We start from the raw sequence: 21,114 nt of genomic DNA on the forward strand, positions 1-21,114 counted from the left end.
CTCTTTTCTCTTTGTTTCTGTCTTTCTTTCTTTCTGTCTTTCTTTCTTTCTTTCTTTATTTCTTTCTTTATTTCTTTCTTTCTGTCTTTTATTCTTTCTTTCTTTTCTCTTTCTTTCTTTTCTCTTTCTTTCTTTTCTCTTTCTCTCTTTTCTCTTTGTTTCTGTCTTTCTTTCTGTCTTTCTATCTTTTCTCTTTCTTTTTTTCTTTCTTTTTTTTCTTTCTTTCTTTCTTTCAATTCATTTAAGTTTATATAATAATTCTAAATTAATAATAATAACTTTATAATATATTAACCAATAGAAGAAACATATGTAAGGCTTGAACATTTTTGCTGAATTTGAACCAGCGATTAGCCGCTTGTTGGTTCGACGCTCAGGCTCAAGGCGCAAGTTCCGCCTGCAACACTTGGCTGACTGCATATTTGTTTTGCTCTTCATCAGAACTATTGCTCGAAGAATCACAAAGTTTTTGCATTTACTTTTAATCGCAAAGAAAGTTCTGTACAAATTTCAGCTCTTGAGCTCTTAAGCTTTGAACTATGCAATGATCAGGGCAAATCCTTTATATAGATAGATACAAGAAGTTCTTGCCTACATTTCTATAACTTATATATTTCTATAACTTAGACTTTGTTCGATGCCTTTACGACGTAGACGTTGCGCTCCTTATAGGAAAATGTATACAAGGGTATAAATATAAAAATATTCATTATTCATTTAGTTCTTAAGTAGAGCTTAAAGCTTCACGGCTTCGCACTTTCCACCGAGGAAGCGGGGGAATCGTATGAGATTTGAATGAGTTAACAAAAAGCCAGACTTTATGAAAATCGGTTGAGTTTTGACCGAGTTATGAAAGTGGGAAATTTTGACCAATGTCTATGTAGAATAATAGCGGGTATAACCCGGCCTTATCCGTGATACTTTTTTGTTTACCATCCGATCGGCCTCAAGCTCATTTTCAAAGATCTTTGTTCAAATTCATTTGACGAGTGTTTCACACTTCTCGAAAAATGCATTCGTCCTTGGTGGAAATGGGCGTCAAAGATTTGGTGGGTGACGTTCCCAGTTCAAATTTATTTCCAAAGATCTATGCGAAAAATCATTTGAGACGTGCTTCACACTTTTTACAGAATCCAAGCATAAAAATGGTAGAAATGCGATTCAAAGATTTTTGGGCATATATATATGTGAATATATATGTATGTACATACGCACATATGTACATACATATATATATATGTACATACATACATAAGTACATACATACCCATGTACATACATACATATGTACATACATACATATGTACATACATACATATTTACATACATACATATGTACATACATACATATGTACATACATACATACGTACATACATACCCATGTACATACATACATAAATTTGTACATACATACAAATGGACATACATATGTACATACATATATACATGCATACATATGTACATACATACATATGTACATACATACATATGTACATACATACATATATACATGCATACATATGTACATACATACATATGTACATACATGCATACATACATATATATGTACACACGTAGTTACTACATACGTATATATTTACCTAAATATATATGAACATACATCCAAAAAAAAAACGAAACACAAAAAAGTTACAACAAAAAAAACAAAAAAAAAACAATACACTACTAGCCAAGCATGAAAAACTGCAGAGCCTACTTGAATTCTTGAGAATCGAGGAGGAGAGCACTTGGTAGAAATTCGTTTTATTTAAATTTTTATTTTTAATTTTTAATCTTGGTCTGCGTTTCGTATTAGAAAACAAACATGCATGCATACATATATGTACATAAATGCATGCATACACTAACACACACACACATGCACACATACATATATACATACACAGGTAAAATAGCTGTAGCTCACTATTATACGATTTGTATAGAATCTATACTTTCTATTGCTAGTATATATATATATAAATAAATATTAAATATATATACATATATATAAATATTTATGTATATTTATATAAATATATATCATATATGTATATATATATTATATTATGTATCAACATCGGGCCATGGGAACAATAGATCGATCGAAAAGTAGTTTCTCGTTTGGTTCAAGCTGAATTGAATTAAGAACGAGCCAGGCTTTCCTTCTAAATGGAAAATTCTTTGCAGAACTAACTCCTCCTCTGTCTCTGCTCTATTGCCGAATCCTTTATCAAAATAATCGGGAACTTAAAACCCAAACACAACGATAAAGCAGAAGATAGAAAACGATAATTTATCATAAAGTAAAATACTCTACTATACGAGAACCTAGATATCATGCTGGGTGTAAGTCGCTCTTATGATTATCGAGATATAAACCATGTCAAAAAATCGATATATATCGATCGGATATGATTTATCGGCTCGCAGATACTTCCTTCCGTCTGCTGCACACATTGCACAAATACCCTTTAAAACTTCCGCGTAGGACATGACGATTCCCAACGACATGCAAAGAGAAACGGGAAAAATATGCGAATGAAACCGTTTCAAATATGAGAAGGTCAAGTGTTATCAGTATAATAAATAAACAACATAATCAGAGAATTATGTTTTTTGTTTCTTTTAAAGTGGGTTTCATATAATATATAAACATATACATGAATATATATAAATATATCTTTATATATATGTATATATATATATATATCTCTATATATATATATTTATATTCTTAAATCAGCTGGGCGCATCGTTCATTGAAAACGTTGAGCTTCATTTTTGTTGTCCACTTTTCGTTTTTCTTTTGTTACATATAATGTATGTATATAGTTGGTAGTAGGTATATAAAGTTAATTATGCATAAGATAGTTCATAAACAATACTAGAGCGTAAAATACATAACCTCGAAGTGCCTTACAAGAGCTAGCACAGTGCCTGCCAATAATGTGTGCCACAACGAAACAACAAAGAAAGAAGGAACAAAAAAAAAACGGGGAAATACAAAATTAAAATCAAAAATAAATTACAAATCAAAATTCAAATCGGAACTTAAACGTGACAAAATACAAATTAAAATTACAATAAAATAAAAAAAAAAAAGAGTATACAAGAGTTTGTTCTTTTTTTTTTTTAAATACAAGTGGCCGGGCTGTGTGAGTGTGTGTGTGTGTGTGTGTGTGTGTGTAGCTGGGTGTGCGTGTGTAAGTACCAAAAGGTTGTGCAGTTGTGCAAAATGTGCTGATTTGTCGGTGCAATTGTCATGGAGTGTTTCCCTTCCTCCCTCTCTCTCTCTCTCTCTCTCTCTCTCTCTCCTTCGCGCTCTCTCTCTCCAGGTGTGTGTGTGTGTGTGTGTGGAAGGCAATAGTAGCTGCTAGCTGGCTGCACTGGCCACAAACGAATGTTTCATTCGCCACCAACGCAGCAAAAAAAATCCCCCCGAAAAAAATCTCTCGCTCTCCGTTCGTCTCTGCTTGCTGATCCTGGTCCAGCTTAGAGCATATGACGATTGTGCGCCAATGCGTTCAGATCCTGCGGCGTCACATATCCGCCAATATTTGGCTGCAATCTCTGCGTCGTCTGTTGAGCATTCTGTGCCGTCGCCGCGCTCTGCTGCAGCGCTGCTCCGGTTGGTTTCATCAGGCCGTTGCGCTGCAGCTGCTCCATGGCCGTATAGCCAAAGCCGGTGGGCATCAGCGTTGTTGCGGCGGGCGCCGGCGGCAACGATGGCGACCGTGGCGACGATGGCGACGACAGAGCTGTTGTTGTTGTTGTTGCTGCTCCAGTTGCTGCTGCTGATGCTGAGACAACTGTTGCGACTCCAATTGGTGCTGCTGCTGCTGGTGATGGTCCAGTTGTCGCTGTCGGCGGCTTGAGCTTGTGCAGATCGGCTGCCTGGACATAGTTACTGGTGTTGAGCAAGTGAACCGGCGCTGCAACCGGCGGCGCCGGTGTCTGTCGCGCCTGCAGCACCTGAACGGGCACATAGCCGCTCAATGGCATTGTCACGAGCATCGGCTGCGTGGTCGACAGCGTCTGTGCATTGCCGCTGGGCAATGTGTTGGCCATGCTGCTGGGCGTTGGCCAGTTCATCATTTTGGTTGGCTTTATGTAGCCGCTGGCATTGCCATGACTGGGCGTGGCATTGCTGTTGCTGGTCTGCATTTCCGTGGCGCCCGCCTGGCCGTCATCGTCGAGCAGCAGGCCCTGGCTCATGGACATGTAGCTGGCTGGTGGCCGCCTGGCCGTCGGCTCCTCATAGTTGTCGCGCTCATTGCAACAGCCGCTGCTCGAATTGTTGGCCAGCAGCAGCTTGGAGCTCTCATTGCCGCTGCCAAAGTCGTGCGGCATATCGTGCGGCGAATATATATTATAGTCCGGTATCGGATCGATCCGTGTGCAAACGATGCCGCCAATGCCGCCGCCAATGCCGATGCCGATGCCGCCGCTGCCAGCGTTGCCAGCGTTGCCGCCGCCGCCGCCATTGCCGCTCATCACCCCGATCTCGATGGGCTTCTTGAGGGTCTCAACAATGCCCGGCGGCAGCACCAGATCAATGTCCGCCATCTTCTGATACTTGCGATAGCCCGTATGGCAGACAACGCCCAGCACAATCAATGCGACAATCACCTCCATGGAGCTGACGAGCAGCTTGGTATTGCTCGGATCCGGCGAGCAGCTCACCTCGTGCTTGGCCCAGCTCGACTTGTACAATCGATACAGGCTCGAATTATTGTACGTCTGTATCGCGCTCCACTCGCCATCGGTCAGCGGCGGCTGGGCCACGCACTTTTGCGTCTGCGCCAAGCGCCAAATCGTATTTTCCGCTACCAGTTGTGGATGCAGCGGCTCCGCATTTACAGCGCGCACCTGGTAATGGAAACGGTGCAGCGGCGTACACACGGGCGTCGCCATGACACAGGTCAAATTCGGGCGCGCGCTCACATAGCTCAAGGGTTGGCCAATTACCGTGTTATTGGCATTCCGCTCTATGATGACCACCTCGTAGAACTCAAGACGTCCAGCCGGACGCTGCGGTGCCGTCCACTCCAGCGTGGTGCTCAGCTGGGTATTCTCCACGTGTATCAGCATGGGCTGCGAGGGCACTGCAAGGGGGAAAGGCTATTAGTTATACTCTCTGTACAATCAAAACTGGAGACCTGCATTGGTCAAATCAGTTGCATCAAGCGCGGATACTCAATCGATTTCATTGAGAATCAACAGACTCGAACAGTGTTCGATTCAAACATAGTTCGAAGTACTTGGACTAGCAACATGTTCGAGCTAAACGGTTCGTGTTGTGAAAGGGAAACAGTCGAGTCGATCGACTCAATTGTTTCGATTCAAACGAAGTTCGAACTGCAAAATGTTCGAGCTAAACGATGCGTGTTGTGAAAGGCAAACGATCGATTCGAACGACTCAATTGTTTCGATTCAAACGAAGTTCGAAGTGCTTGAGCTAGCAACATGTTCGAGCTAAACGGTTCGTGTTGTGGAAAGGAAACGGTCGAGTCGAACGACTCAATTATTTCGATTCAAACAAAGTTCGAAGTGCAACATGTTCGAGCTAGACGAACGACTCAACTGTTTGGCTGCAACTCGGAACAGCTCGAGCCGAAGAAATTTCGAGACGTATTCGCAACTTGATGGCCTGACGCGACGCAGAGCTCTAATTGGGACTCACCTCCGACGGCGGTGCGAAAGCTTATGACATTGCTCGGCTCCGAATAGAGTACGGTCCGTGCTTGCAGCACAATCTCGTACTGAGTGTAGGCTGTTAAATTGTTTAGTTCGAAGTAGATGTGCTTCTCGGTGTCCACCAGCTCATCGGTGAAGGCGCGCAAATAAAAATGAAGCGTCTCATTATTATGGGAAACGGTGCCGCGATACTCGCGCAACAGTCCGTTCGCCTTCAACGGCGGCTTCCAGGCGAGCAGCACACTCGAGCTGCTCACGTTCAGCTGGACGAGCTCCCGGGGCGGTGTTGGAGCGCCCTCGTTGGTGCGCCAGATGAGCTCGTCGCTGTATTTGCTGGCACGTTTCAGGGAATACATGGACATCTTGATGCCATAGTAGGTGAACGGCTCCAGGTTGTTGATGGTATAGACGGTGACATCCTTGGTCAGCTCCTTGGTGGTGCAGTTGTCCGCTTTGCCCTCGGAACGCTGGCAATAGGTCAGATTGTAGCCGCTCAGGATGGCCGCACAGACGCCCTCGGTGCCCCATTTGACGGTGAGCGATGTGTTGCTCGCATCGTCAATGGCCGGATCCATTTTGGCCAGATCATCATTGCCATCGCCCGTACAGGTCACCCAATGCATGCCCGTATTGCGGCCCAAATAGTTAGCCGAGACGGCCATATTCAATGATGGCGACTGACCGCTCGCCGTGCTATACTCCAGCCGATCCGGAGCCACATGCTCGAAGTGTATGGAGCCATTGCACTTGGAGAGCAGCGCCGGCTTCGCATGGCACCAGAAGACCGTATAGTCGACCAGTTGAGAGCTGTTCCTGGGCGCCTTCCAGCCGAGCGTATAGCTCGAGTTGCTCGAGTGATAGACACGCTGGATTTTCATCGGGACGCGCAGGCTGGTATCCTCGCTGCTGATCATGGGTATGAAGAGGCGACTCGCCTCCACGGACGTGTTCACATTGTTGCTGCTGCGTATGTAGATCTCGTGGTATGCATCCTGTGTATAGTTCTCAATTGTCGCCGAGTTCGTGTCCACCTTGATCCTCGAGGTGTCGCTGTGAACGGCAAGCAGGAAAGTGAAGGGATTTTTTTTTTTTTTAGCAAAATCTCGGACAGGTGTTAATTTACCTGATATCTCAGGCAGTTTGTAAGGCTAAAAAGCAGCAGAAATTATATAATAATCTTTCCCGATTCACGTTGAACTATTCCAAGCATTGACATTTTCTTTAGCAAGACTTTACTCTCATTATATTCTATATTTTATATTATATCATTAAATATTTATGCTCATATCATGACCGAGTTATTTAACGACTCGAAAATGAACGAATGAACTTGTTCATCAAAGTGAACTCGAAGTCCCCGGGCTGGTATTGATGATACTTACGTACATTGTTATTTTATTCAATCATTCAGTTAAACAGTGAATGATTGAATGAAATGTTTTTGACCCAAAGAACGGGTGAATAACATGACCAAAAATGAACGAATAAACCTGTTCACCAAAGTTAACTAGAAGTAACTTTATTTACTTATGTATATCGTTATTATACCCTTGCAGAGGGTATTATAATTTTGTCGTGAAATGTGTAACGCATAGAAGGAGACATCTCCGACCCCATAAAGTATATATATTCTTGATCAGTATCAACAGCCGAGTTGATATAGCCATGTCCGTCTGTCCGTCTGTCTGTTTCTATGCGAACTAGTCTCTCAGTTTTAAAGCTATCTTTATGAAACTTTGCAGAATTCCCTCTTTCTGTTGCACGCAGCTCATATGTCAAAACCAGCTGGATCGGACCACTATATCATATAGCTGCCATAGGAACGATCGGTCGAAAATTAAGTTTTTGTATGGAACATTTTTATGTTTTTCAAGATATCTTGACCAAACTCGGTATTTATTAGTTTTACTAGGCTCCCCATATATATGCAAAATCCTATTAAGATCGGACCACTATATCATATAGCTGCCATAGGAAAGATCGGTCGAAAATTAAGTTTTTGTATAGAAAATTTTTATGTGTTTTAAGATATCTTAACCAAACTCGGTATTTATTAGTTTTACTACGGTCCCCATATATATGCAAAATTCTATTAAGATCGGACAACTATATCATATAGCTGCCATAGGAACGATCAGTCGAAAATTATGCTGTTGTATGGAATTTTTTTGTTTTTCAAGATATCTTGACCAAACTCGGCATTTATTAGTTTTACTATGCTCCCTCCACTTATGCAAAATCTTATTCACATCGGGCAACTATATCATATAGCTGCCATAGGAACGATCGGTGGAAAATTAAGTTGTTGTATGGAAACCTGTTTTGTTTTTCAAGATATCTTAACCATACTCGGCATTAACTATTTTCCCTGTGCTTCTTAGATACGGGCAAAGCACTATGAGCATTTTGAAAAGGTTGGGTCTGCAAGGGTATTAAATCTTCGGTGTGCCGAAGATAGCACTTCTTTCTCGTTTTATTTAAAAGTTGACTTTATCAGTCAATCCATGACCGTAAGCGACCTAAGGGAAATGGAGGGAAATGAACGAATATATAACTAATTAATAGAAACCTCTATACTCGATTGAAAGAGTGAATAACATGGCCAAACATTAACGAATATATTTGTTCCCCAAAGTTAACTGGAAGTTCCCGGCCAGATATTGATGATACCTATGATACTTATGTATATCATTCACTTAATCAGTCAATCATGAACGTGAGCAACTGAATTAATGGAAATGAGCGACTTAATAACTGATTGAACGAAACGTCTTTAAATTAAGGAACGAGTGAACAAAATAAGCGAAAATGAATTTGTTCATCAAAGTGAACAGATGTACCCCGACTAGCATTGATGATCAATCATTAAACAGTCAATCATGAACGTGAGCAACTGAATCAATGGAAATGAGCGACTTAATGATTGAACGAAACGTTTTTGATCGAAGGTACGAGTGAATAAAATGATTGAAAATTAACACAAAAGTGAACAGAAGTACCCGGGCTAATATTCATGATACTTGTGATACTTATGTATATCGCTCATTTTATTTAATAGTTTACTTAATCAGTCAATCATGAACGTGAGCAACTGAATTAATGGAAATGAGCGACTTAATAACTGATTGAACGAGTGAACAAAATAAGCGAAAATGAATTTGTTCATCAAAGTGAACAGATGTACCCCGACTAGCATTGATGATCAATCATTAAACAGTCAATCATGAACGTGAGAAACTGAATGATTGAACGAAACTTTTTTGATCGAAGGTACGAGTGAATAAAATGACCGAAAATGAACGAATGAATTTGTTCATCAAAGTGAACAGATGTACCCAGAGATTATACTTGTGATACTTATGTTGCAAGGGGCCTGGTTCTTTTGGCTTATATTGGGTACAATATTGTTAGCTGGTTATCTGGTATGTAGTTAAATTTTCTATATGACATTCGGTTATCAGTAATCAGTCTGTTTGTGAGCCATGTAAGCCATGTCGAATTTCTGTCTCGGACTTCTGTTCTGCGCAATTGAGATAACGCAACAAGTTCACGAATATACAGACACAACAGCCAATATGCAATATGTGTGCATTTGACATGTGTACTTACGTAAATTGGAACATAAATAAAATTCGCAACCCACACACACGTGTCTCTGGCACACACTCGCAGAGACACTTGCTGGGATAGATACATATGTGCGGTCGGTGGATACGTACGTAACGTGCACAGATTTCTTGAAAAATGTTTATTTTTAAAAATTCCTTGAATTTCTGCATGTTTGGCTGGCATTCATTACGTTCCTGCCTTTTCTTCTTTTCTTTTCATTTAATGGGGATAAGTCGTTTAATAAGAAATGCTTTTATAACGTCAAAGCAAGCGCGAGTATCTAGCATGAGCACACCGCAGCCCAAATACCCTTACCTACTTTTCCTAGACTAACAGTATGTTATAGTCGTTCGATTAGTTTGGGGTTACAGCAAAGTTTGCTAAAGATATCTTGAAAGACAAAACAATTTCCATTCAAGAACTAACTTTATAAAGATTTAAACCAGTGAGTTTTGCAGACATAATATCTGAACAACATTTGAAAAACAGCAAAGTTAGTTAAAGATATCTTGAAAGACACAAAACAATTTTCATACAAGAACCAAATCTTAGTCCGAACTTTCTGAAGATTTGAACCAGCGAGTTTTGCAGACATAATATCTGAACAACATTTGATTAACAGAAAAGTTAGTTAAAGATATCTTGAAAGACAAAACAATTTCCATTCAAGAACTAACTTTATGAAGATTTGAACCAGTGGGTTTTGCAGACATAATATCTGAACAACATTTGATTAACAGAAAAGTTAGTTAAAGATATCTTGAAAGACACAAAACAATTTTCATACAAGAACCAAATCTTAGTCCGAACTTTCTGAAGATTTGAACCAGCGGGTTTTGCAGACATAATATCTGAACAACATTTGATTAACAAAAAAGTTTGTTAAAGAAATCTTGAAAGACATAAAACAATTTCCATGCAAGAACTAAATCTTAGTCCGAACTTTCTGAAGATTTGAACCAGCGGGTTTTGCAGACAAAATATCTGAACAACATTTGATTAACAGAAAAGTTAGTTAAAGATATCTTGAAAGACAAAACAATTTCCGTTCAAGAACTAACTTTATAAAGATTTGAACCAGCGAGTTTTGCAGACATAATATCTGAACAACATTTGATTAACAAAAAAGTTTGTTAAAGATATCTTGAAAGACATTAAACAATTTTCATACAAGAACTAAATCTTAGTCCGAACTTTCTGAAGATTTGAACCAGCGAGTTTTGCAGACATAATATCTGAACAACATTTGATTGACAAAAAAGTTTGTTAAAGAAATCTTGAAAGACATAAAACAATTTCCATGCAAGAGCTAAATCTTAGTCCGAACTTTCTGAAGATTTGAACCAGCGGGTTTTGCAGACATAATATCTGAACAACATTTGATTAATATGGCAACACTGCGAGACAAGTTTGCATAGACGAGCAGGTCTATAAGCTGATTTTGATAAGGAACATGTGTATATATCTTATGGACTCTCCTTTTTATGCGTTACATATCGCATGTTACAGCTAAAATACTCACTGCAAGGGTTACATAAAACGAAACACGTGCGCGCACACAACCACACACCCTCCAACCCCCCCTCCAATCCACACACACACCCAGTCACCCCCCATGCACAACCACCCCCCCCCCCCCCCCCCCTCCTCACCGCATGCACATGTATGTATGCTATAGTTAGATGAAAATTTGTGGAAATTGCTCAATGTTCCAATGCAGTTCCGCATCAGACATGCGAGCGTGTGTCTGGGTCCGTGTGTGTGTGTGTGTGTGCACATGCGCAGATACACACACACACACACACTCACACACACATACATACATATTTAGTTATAATTCAGCTTAAATAACGTCGCTTGGCTGCAATATGTCTTATGGAAAAGTGAGCAATAACAAACAGATGCACATAAATACATATTTTCATCTAAATATAGCTACGGTGGTCGCTCGCTAAGTGGAATTAGCCAAAGTGGCATTGTTAAGAAATGAGCACCGAAATTGTTCTATGACTGAGTCGTGTTGCGTCTTAAAGTCATAATTGAAGGCACATTGAATTTCTGAAAAGTTCAGCTCTCTAACTCTGAGGGTTTTAACTGGGCGTCAATCATCAGTCAGTCAGTCAGCCAGTCAATCAGGCAATCAATCAGTCTGGACATAGAATTTTATATTTTTTAATAGATATGCAGCCTGCTCGGCAGCTGTGCGTTGATCATCAATCAGTCCGTCAGTCAATCAATCATAAATACAATTTTATATTTTTAAGTAAATTTGAAGGCTGCTCGACAAATTATTTGTATAAATATATATATATATATATCAGAAATGAATATTAATAAATTCAACTACAAATATTTGTGCACACTCTCAAAATACTAACAAGGTGGCAACGCTCTGATTAGCTGTGCGCTGATCATCAATCAGTCAGTTAGTCAATCAGGCAATCAATCAGTCTGGACATCGAATTTCATATTTGTAAATAGTTATAAAGGCTGTTCGAAAAATCGATTTGTATAAATTCATTTTGGGTATATCAGAAATGATATTTAATAATTAAAATTGCAAACAAGGTGGCAACGCTCTGATCAGCAACCACAAACAAACATTTTGCGAATTACTTCGAAATCGATTGCATTAAATTTGAATTTTAAATATTTGCATATTATTCAATGAGGCTATATTTAAATGAAAGCCATAAAAAGTTGTTTACGAAACGTGGCCTTGCCAGAATTTTGTGTTTTTTTTTTTCTGAATACGCAGAGACACAAGGGGTATTCGTGAGAAGTGGGGCACAAACAAACGTTTACACGATGCACGCTAAACGTGATTAATTAACAATTTATATACACATAGACAAGTAGTTGGAACTAGGCAAATACACAGTTCATTGGAAATAAAAAACGTTTGAAAAATAAGTATTCCTCGTTAAGAATAATATATTTTTCTTAATAGTTCAAAACAATCATGTCACTTGAATATGATTTAACCAGAAAAACTTGCGCTCCTGAGTTGTCTTGAAATTATTTAAAATTGAAAACAACAGCTATAATTAATTACAATTGGGTCGCATCGTATGAACATATTACTCACGTAGTATGCTGTTTCTCGAGATACATAAGCAAGGTAAATTGTATATAATATGTACATGTACATTTAGAGAAAGCTCCTCTAATGAACAGTTGCCGGTTAATTCCTAACTCTAAGCCAAAAGAGAAATTCGTGAAATTTTCAAAGAGGCAAAGTAGCTTGTTCTTTAGAAAATGTATTGCTTATAACTGACAAAGCGTCAGGAAGAATATTGTAATAGATGACTTAGTAGGAAGTCTCCCAGAACCGGACAAGGACAGCGCGAATATGAAGGTCCGTTTATGGTAACTTCAATAATAGATAACAACAGGTATCTAAGCTATAAGACTCACTATGTAAAAGGAACAATAGCTGCAGCCATAATTTAAATGCATATATATAATCACGATTAAGGTTAATCGTATCAAGAAATTATGGAAAACTCCAAGGAATAAAATTTGAATGTGTTTCTTTTAGTTAATGACGTTTAAAGTAAAGCTACTCTTCATGAATAACTTATTTCAGTTTGAGATAAGCAGCATTTTCTATGAGAATAGTTATCAATATAGCTGCATTTGTCAGCTTATCACGTTTAAGATTCATCGTGTAAACTTACTGTAGCACCTTTAATGAATAACTTATTTCAGCGAAAGAAAAACGGGCATTTTATATGAGAATAGTTATCAATATAGCTGCATTTCCTTGTTAATCACGTTTAAGGTTCATCGTGTAAACGTACTTTTCACCACAAACTGTGCTCTAAAGAAATCATTAAAGTTTTGCATGCATACTCTATGCGTAATAGATCAATGTATTAATGGGACAAGCTTACAAGCTTATCAGAACTGAGGTTCATCGTGTAAACGTCTAACAACTGCGGGTATATCGGCTGGTTTTAGGGATTACTCACGTGATTGTATTGTTGCAGCGATACTCGCTGACGATATAGGTAAAATTGTCGCCATTCAGCTCGTGCTTCGCCAGCTGCTCCCAGTAGAGGGTCAGCGATTCGCCCGTTGAGTAGACGTAGAAGCTGCCGTTGGTCATGCGAGGCGGTCGTGCTGGCCGCTCGGCGACCGTGCGAAATGGATAGCTGAGCGGCTGGCTCCAGCGGGATTTGGTCTTGTTGTTGCGCACGCGCAGCTCGAGCAGATAATTGTAGCCCGGATAGGGCAGTTCAGTCAGACAGAGCGTATCCTTGGCCGCCGAGGAGCTGTTGCGCCACATGGGCCGTTTTAATAATGGAAAATTCTCGGGCGTCACATGCACCTGCCACAAGACGCCGCCAATAAAATTGCTGCGTCGCGGCATTTCCCACGATAAGCAAATCGAGTCTTTGGTGCGATTCAGAACTTTCAAATTCTGTCCGGGTCGTGCCAGGATCATGCGCTCCACATTATCCACCTTAATATCTTGGCTATCGTTGCCCAAACTGTTGGCAATATCCAGACGAAAATAATACCATTCGGGAAACTTTTTATACTGCTCGCTGGTTATGTTGCAATTGACCTGCGGCGATGCATCAAAATTGCAATCGACATAGTAACGATAATTGGTATTCTTCTCCGTGGTAAAGCTGATATTGTATTTGGTATTGATGCTATTCCGTGGCGCCGTGAAATTACAGAACATATACTCCCAATCGTAGCTGGTGCAATCGAAATTGTCGACGGGCAACGGTTTGGTGCCGACATCCACCTGGGACGAGAACATGCCCATTTCCTTGCACATGCACAGATATTCGCCCTCCTGATCGGACATGTTCGTAAACGACATCAGAATTGTGGTATCGTTGACCAATTGCAGATCGGTGCCATTGAAATACTCTCGACGACCATTTATGTTCGCCTTGAAATACAGATCGGATACGTTGCAGCTCTCGTTGGTCTTCGAGGAGTCGAAGAATGCCTGGTTTATGGTGCAGCTGATGTTCAGATCGCTGCCAACGGGCACTTCTGCCTTCTCGGGCACCACCCAGCCGGGTGACGGATGCTGTCCGTTTGAGCCCAAGATGTGCAGGCCAAAGAGCAGAGCAAGTGCCAGTGTTAATTGATTGCAGCTTATTTGTTGCATTGTTCGCTTGTGTTTATTTATTTGCATCTGCAATTTATATACAAATATATACACACACATACATAATTAAGTATATTTATATATTTCTAGAGGGCCACACTTGTACACATATTCTAAGTAAGTACACACCTTTGCTATCCGATAGACAAATACCTGTGGGGCACACACGGGAACGAGGCACTTGTTGGCACTGGTATTGGTAATTCTCAGAAACCGTTTATATATGTTACCAAAAATTCCAAGAACTGATTTTTATGGCATTTTGATTCGTATGCTCGTACAAATACTGTTGTGGTATCTTCTGTGCCTAAATTGACTTTGTAACGTAACTTTTACTTTTTTTATGCTTTACTTTTTGAATAATTATAATCTACGTATTTTGTTTTTATTTTTATTTTTTTGTTGTTTACTGTTGCGCTTTAATAAATAGCATGCAAGATCTCACTAACTCAACCGTTTACGTTGCCTTATGCGTTGCCTTTTGCTTGTCGTTTGCTTGGAATTCCAGACGTAGTGTGACCGGCCGGCGTTAAAACGCCATTCTCATTTTTACGACAAAAAAAAAAATACAAATATGCGCAGCCGCACGTCTCAGAAGCAAACGAATACTCTCATTTCTGTTTATTATTTGATTTCGATTTTCTTTGAATTAACTTATCATTTTTTATAAAAAGCTGCACAACTTTCATTTGGATACATGCCAAAATTGTATAGTATAGTAGCACATTATACATTACGAATGTCGCAAATTATATTTTTGTATTTGTTTAGTATTATAAATTGAAAATATTTAAAACTGCGCCACTTGGTTGAATTTATTTGAATTTATTTTTGGCTCGAAAGTAACATTTAATATGTGTGACCAGTCACGATACAGCAGTATACAAGATGATTTTTGTATTTGCTTTTGGTTTTTTATAGACTGCCCGCCGCTGGTCACACTACTTTGTATTTGACATATATATGTGTGTGTGTGTGTCGTATGTGAGAAAGTGACGAATTACTTTTCATCAAATGGAAAATAATTTAGTTTGAAAGCACGTATAAATTTCAATAGGCGATCACAAAAAAATAGAAAAAATAAAAAAAAATATAAAAAACTTGTGCAAACATAGCATTATATTAAGAAACGCATAACTAGCGCTGAAAAACAATCAAAATGGCCGAAGGCGGTAGTAAGCGCATCAACGTGGTAGTTAAAACGCCAAAGGACAAGAAAACTGTTGAAGTCGATGAAGATTCTGGAATAAAAGATGTGAGTACTAAATAAGTGAACTGTCGAATGGCCTGTTATGGTGAAATTGCCGGGGGGTGCAGGGCACTGGGCGCTGGGTGCTTCAATAAAACAATTATTGCGGCTAACATTGACAAGGGGTGGACACACTTGTCTTGTGCACCACGTATTTTTTGTGTGTGTGTGCCCGTGTAATTGAAGGTACAGTGCATTTTATTTTTTCTGGAAGGATGGCAAAGTGCACATACGCGCTGTCGCGTGCGTAAGAGTGTGCCCATGCGAATGTGAGTGTGTGTGTGTGTGTGTATAAATACAACGATGGGGCAACATTGTTCACCAACAGTTTATTTTTTCGTTTTTAATTTATTTTCTTTTTGATTTCAACATAATTAACATTTTGTGTTTTGTTTTATTTTATTTTTTTTTTTCCGAACAGTTCAAAATTTTGGTGGCACAAAAATTTGAGGCCGAACCCGAGCAATTGGTGCTAATTTTTGCGGGCAAAATCATGAAGGACACCGACACGTTGAAGATGCACAACATCAAGGACAATCTAACAGTGCATTTGGTGATAAAGGCCCCAACGCGCACAAACGAGACCCCGGCACGTGCGCCGGCCGATGTACGCCAAACACCGTTTGGCCTTAATCAGTTTGGCGGCCTAGCCGGCATGGAGGCTCTTGGCGCCGGTTCGAATACGTTTATGGATCTGCAGGCCCGCATGCAGAATGAGCTCCTAAATAATGGAGATATGTTGCGTTCGCTGATGGATAATCCCCTGGTGCAGCAAATGATGAACAATCCTGAGACAATGCGTCAGTTGATTACATCAAATCCGCAAATGCAGGATCTGATGCAACGCAATCCGGAGATATCACATATGCTTAACAATCCGGATTTGTTGCGTCAAACCATGGAGCTGGCACGCAATCCATCCATGCTACAGGAGCTGATGCGTTCGCATGATCGAGCTATGTCCAATCTGGAATCGGTTCCGGGCGGCTACAGTGCCCTGCAGCGTATCTACCGTGATATACAGGAGCCAATGATGAATGCGGCCACCGAATCGTTTGGGCGCAATCCGTTTGCTGGCCTCGTCGAGGGAGGCGGCGCAACAGCTGGCGTTAATCCACAGCAGGGCACCGAGAATCGCAATCCGTTGCCAAATCCGTGGGGTGGCTCCGGTAATCGTTCCGGCACCAATACCCAAAGCAACAATACTGGCCCAAATAATCGCGCAGGCGATCAGCCGCCTAATAATGTACTCAACACACCGGCCATGCGCAGTCTGCTCCAGCAGATGGCTGATAATCCAGCACTGATGCAAAATCTGCTAAATGCGCCGTATACGCGTTCCATGATGGAGTCCATGTCCCAGGATCCGGATATGGCGTCACGCCTGCTAAGCAGCAGCCCGCTGCTATCGAACAATCCACAGCTGCAGGATCAGGTGCGCCAAATGATGCCACAGTTTATGGCCCAAATGCAGAATCCGGATGTCATGAATATGCTGACCAATCCGGAGGCGATCAATGCCATACTACAGATCCAACAGGGCATGGAACAGCTGCGCACCGCTGCACCCAATCTGGTCGGCACACTGGGCATACCCCCACCACCACCGGGCGTCAACAATGTTGCCGATCCGGCCAGCGGCGATGGCACCGCCGCTACTGCTGCCACCACCAACAATAGCACGCCCAACAACATCGCTGCACCGAATTCCAATGCCACGAACGCAGCGACGCCAACACTGGCGCCTGGCGGCGGACCAAATGCGCAGCTCTTCAACGATTTCATGATGCGCATGCTCAACGGCATGTCCAACAATGCGGACACCACGCAGCCGCCGGAAGTGCGCTACCAATCGCAGCTGGAGCAGCTGGCCGCTATGGGTTTTGTTAATCGCGACGCCAATTTGCAGGGTACGAACACAAATATATCTTTAGCTCTTTATGACGCCCTTGCAGTGCATGGCGCATACATATATATGCCCGATCGAGTCCATATAGCCTTAGTCATTCGTCTGTCCAACTGTTTCCTGTCGCTCGGTGGCCTTGTGACCAGACATTGGATATTTCGAATGATATCCCGACCAAACTAAACTCTTTTATTGTCAGCTAACTATTTCATATAACTCTTATATGGAAAATCTGTCGGAAATAGACTTGCTCTATTTGCCCAGATGCTTCCCTCTTGCCCAACTACTGGACATTTATATAGAATGTGGATAAATCCTTCGTCTTCCTCAAGCAGAGCCTAGTCTCAGCGTCAGGAGAGGGGCACATTTCTTACTTTTGCTCTATTTTCCCAGATGCTTCCCCCTTGACCAACTACTAGCTAAACATTTATATAGAATGTGTATAGTTCTTTCGTCTTCCCTCAAACAGAGCATTCAGATAGGGGTACTCTTTCTTTTTTAAGCTGATTTTGTCTGGTAAAATATATAGTCATATAGTCTAGTCAGAGTCCATTGCTAGAGTGCCAGAGGTTTTCTGATTACTTCCATAGAAAGGATTTGGCGAAGACTTATGGATTCTAATTAGAAATGTATTCTGTATGTGCAATATGTCTGCAGGGGTATTTAAAGTGATTGACATTTAAATTAACATGTTTATGTATCTATATACTTATGCGAGTTTTATTTTTCTAATCCTTTAGCGCTAATTGCCACGTTCGGGGATATTAATGCGGCCGTGGAACGCCTGTTGTCGCTGAATCAGTTGTCCCTGAGTTAACACTGTTAAGGCGCACGCCTTACGTACACGCCAAACGCAAATATCGTCTATATATATATATACATATATATACGTTTATATATACATGCATACTATGTGTACATATATATATGCGTATACAAAATATTAACTGCTGTATCGCAATTGTTAAACCTGATGCACATGCGCCCCGCCCACAAAAAGCAAACCCCAATCGGGGCGCCTGGCTCAGTCGAAAAGTCAACGCTGCTGTTTGCTGATAAACCTTGACACACACACACACGCACACACACACACACACACAATACACACGCCACACACACATATACACACTCATACACACCTAGCGTAAGCGGGCAATCGAGCAACAAGCAGATGAAGAAAATCCGCCTGGAAGCCTATAAATTACACTCACTCACACACACACACACACACACACATTTGCTTCTAAATTTCCACACAGAAAAAAAAAAACAAAAAACCAAAAAAAAAATATATATATACATAAATAATATTTACAAAAAAAAAAAGAAAGAAAGAAGAAAAACACATGCCAAAGTCTGGGGCAGAGTATTCAACAATCGATATTGATAATATAACAATTTTTGTTGTAGATAACAATTGATGTGCAAAATGTAAAACTTAACTCAACAAAAAGAAAAAACAAACAAAAGGCGGTACAACTTTAATGCATATATATAGTATATAGTATATATATATATATATATATATATTGGGGCACACACAGACAGACACAGACACACCCACACACCCATACATACACAGGAGCAGAAGGAAGCGCAGGAACAACTCGTCGCACGTTTTCTAATTCATTTTTGTTGTGCAGCCTGTTGAAGAATATGCAAAAATATGCTTAGCTATAACTGTATATCTATATATATGCATGCGGCTTCATATATATGTATATGTATATATATTTTTTTTAATAACTATAACTAAACTTTGTTTACGTTTAAAGCAAACGTTTTGTATTTGTTAATGTATATTTGCTGACAAGGCAAGAAATATGTAAAATAACAAATAATATGTATGCATGCGAATGTGCGTGCCTATATATTTATCTATCTATATATATATGTCTATAAAACCGGTACATATATATACATCTATATCTATATATGCATATATATATGTGTATATATATACATATATTGTTTGCGTCTGGCGTTACTTGCGGGCAGTTTTGGAATGCATTGGATGCTATATTACAAAAATTGAGCTTTTTATTTTATGGTAAAAAACAAACACATATGTGCATATATGTGTATATATATGTATTATACATATATCAAATATTCCACGGTGTTACAAAAGAAAACAAAAAATACAAAAAGACGTAACTATTTGAAATTCCTTAGTACCAAAAAAAACAAAACAAGAAAACAACAAAAAAAAAATACGAAAAAAAAAAACAAGAAAACAGTTTCTTTTATGTAATAATGTGGGTAGAGGGGGCTGGGCGGGGGGGGGGGGAAGCTATATATATATTTGTTTTGTGTGGGGAGCTTAAAGGTGCGCGTTCCAATTACCATAAAAACAAAATTCTACATATATTATATATACATATATGGAAACTTGGCAAGAACGCCGCAGATAAGATACAAACAAATAATAATTAAAATATAAAAAACAAAAACTTATTCGTTAGAAAAACTACGTTTACGGATTTCTGTATGAAACGCTAAAGAGTAAATAAAATAAATGTAAATGGTCACGTTTTCCCGTTTTCTCAGACAAACAAAAAATACCAATAATAATAGCTATATTAGTAGGCCAAAAACAAATGCTGGTGGTTCGGTTCAGGCTGCGAACCAGTGCCTCGCAGTTGGGTTCGGTTCGTGAACCTGTTCTTCTACATTCATGAATCTCAGAGTTTTGCTTTGAACTTTGGTTCGTCTCATCTATTTCGTGCTATACTATTCATACCCTTGTGGAGGGTATTACATTTTTGTCATGAAATGTGTAACGCATAGAAGGGGAGACCTCATATAGTATATATATAATCTAGATCAGCAGCAACAGCTGAGTCCGTCTGTCTATTTCTATGTGAACTAGTCTCAGTTTTGAAGCTATTGATTGGTCGAAAAGCAGGTTCTTAAATGAAAAACTTTTCAAGATATCTCATCCAAACACCACGGCATTTATAAGTCGCACTGTGCTCCTTACATATATGCAAAATCGGATCTAGATCATACTACAATATCATATAGCTCCCATAGGAACGATTGATAGAGAATCAAGTTCTTGTATGAAAGACTAGACATGGTTTGGTCTAGCTGTAGGTTGAGCTGTTCTTGGGCCACCGACATGGTTGAAGCCTCCGTTCATAGTAAAAATTGAATATCAGCTTTGAACCGGAGGGCTTCATGCCCGATTTGTAGCTCTCGGCTATGACAGAGCTTTTAATTGGAACATGCGTTCTGTTGCCATTAAAATAAAGCTAATTAACTGTAAGGAGCCTCGACTCAGAGGACATCTATTTACTAGAATGGAAATTAAGGACTAAGCCCGGTTGATTCTACGGACCTCGAAATTGTCAATTATATGGTCCCTCTTAGGTAACCAGAAAGGCGAACTCTTCACAGAATTGAATAACAGTCTAAAAGGCGTTGCCACCCGGGTAGAAAAAACGTTATTGTACTTTACAGTAACTTGCGGTTTTTTTTTTGGAGCATCGTGAATGAATCTGAATCTG

The 21,114-nt window shown here is 40.0% G+C and overlaps 2 protein-coding genes across 2 annotated transcripts; one reads left to right on the top strand and one right to left on the bottom strand.

Annotated features, from left to right (window-relative positions):
- Nucleotides 1-3,129: 3,129 nt before the first annotated feature.
- On the bottom strand, nt 3,130-14,940 carry dome (domeless). Its single transcript, XM_064682627.1, has 4 exons — nt 14,577-14,940; nt 13,285-14,474; nt 5,688-6,751; nt 3,130-5,109 (listed from the first exon to the last, which is right to left on the bottom strand). The coding sequence occupies exons 2-4, from the start codon at nt 14,472-14,474 to the stop codon at nt 3,497-3,499; spliced, it is 3,867 nt and encodes a 1,288-aa protein (XP_064538697.1). The 5' UTR covers nt 14,577-14,940; the 3' UTR covers nt 3,130-3,496.
- A 476-nt stretch (nt 14,941-15,416) lies between these two features.
- Nucleotides 15,417-19,071, top strand: Ubqn (ubiquilin). Its single transcript, XM_064682628.1, has 3 exons — nt 15,417-15,702; nt 16,118-17,606; nt 18,343-19,071. Exons 1-3 carry the CDS (start codon nt 15,607-15,609, stop codon nt 18,417-18,419), a joined length of 1,662 nt encoding a protein of 553 aa, XP_064538698.1. The 5' UTR covers nt 15,417-15,606; the 3' UTR covers nt 18,420-19,071.
- The last annotated feature ends 2,043 nt before the right edge of the window (nt 19,072-21,114 follow it).

Source organism: Drosophila montana, unplaced genomic scaffold (genome assembly GCF_035044405.1).
Source record: "Drosophila montana isolate Dmon_TW-CO22-7 unplaced genomic scaffold, ASM3504440v1 contig_2482_1, whole genome shotgun sequence".
Lineage (NCBI taxonomy): Eukaryota > Metazoa > Arthropoda > Insecta > Diptera > Drosophilidae > Drosophila > Drosophila montana.

What these genes read in the sequence shown, in the direction of transcription:
- dome (XM_064682627.1), bottom strand. Translation starts at nt 14,474, where the DNA reads ATGCAAATAAATAAACACAAGCGAACAATGCAACAAATAAGCTGCAAT. An exon ending in CGCTGCAACAATACAATCAC is followed by an intron (nt 6,752 to 13,284) that starts GTGAGTAATCCC and finishes TGCCGTTCACAG; the next exon opens with CGACACCTCGAGGATCAAGG. An exon ending in CTTTCGCACCGCCGTCGGAG is followed by an intron (nt 5,110 to 5,687) that starts GTGAGTCCCAAT and finishes TCCCCCTTGCAG; the next exon opens with TGCCCTCGCAGCCCATGCTG.
- Ubqn (XM_064682628.1), top strand. Translation starts at nt 15,607, where the DNA reads ATGGCCGAAGGCGGTAGTAAGCGCATCAACGTGGTAGTTAAAACGCCA. An exon ending in AAGATTCTGGAATAAAAGAT is followed by an intron (nt 15,703 to 16,117) that starts GTGAGTACTAAA and finishes TTTTCCGAACAG; the next exon opens with TTCAAAATTTTGGTGGCACA. An exon ending in TCGCGACGCCAATTTGCAGG is followed by an intron (nt 17,607 to 18,342) that starts GTACGAACACAA and finishes CTAATCCTTTAG; the next exon opens with CGCTAATTGCCACGTTCGGG.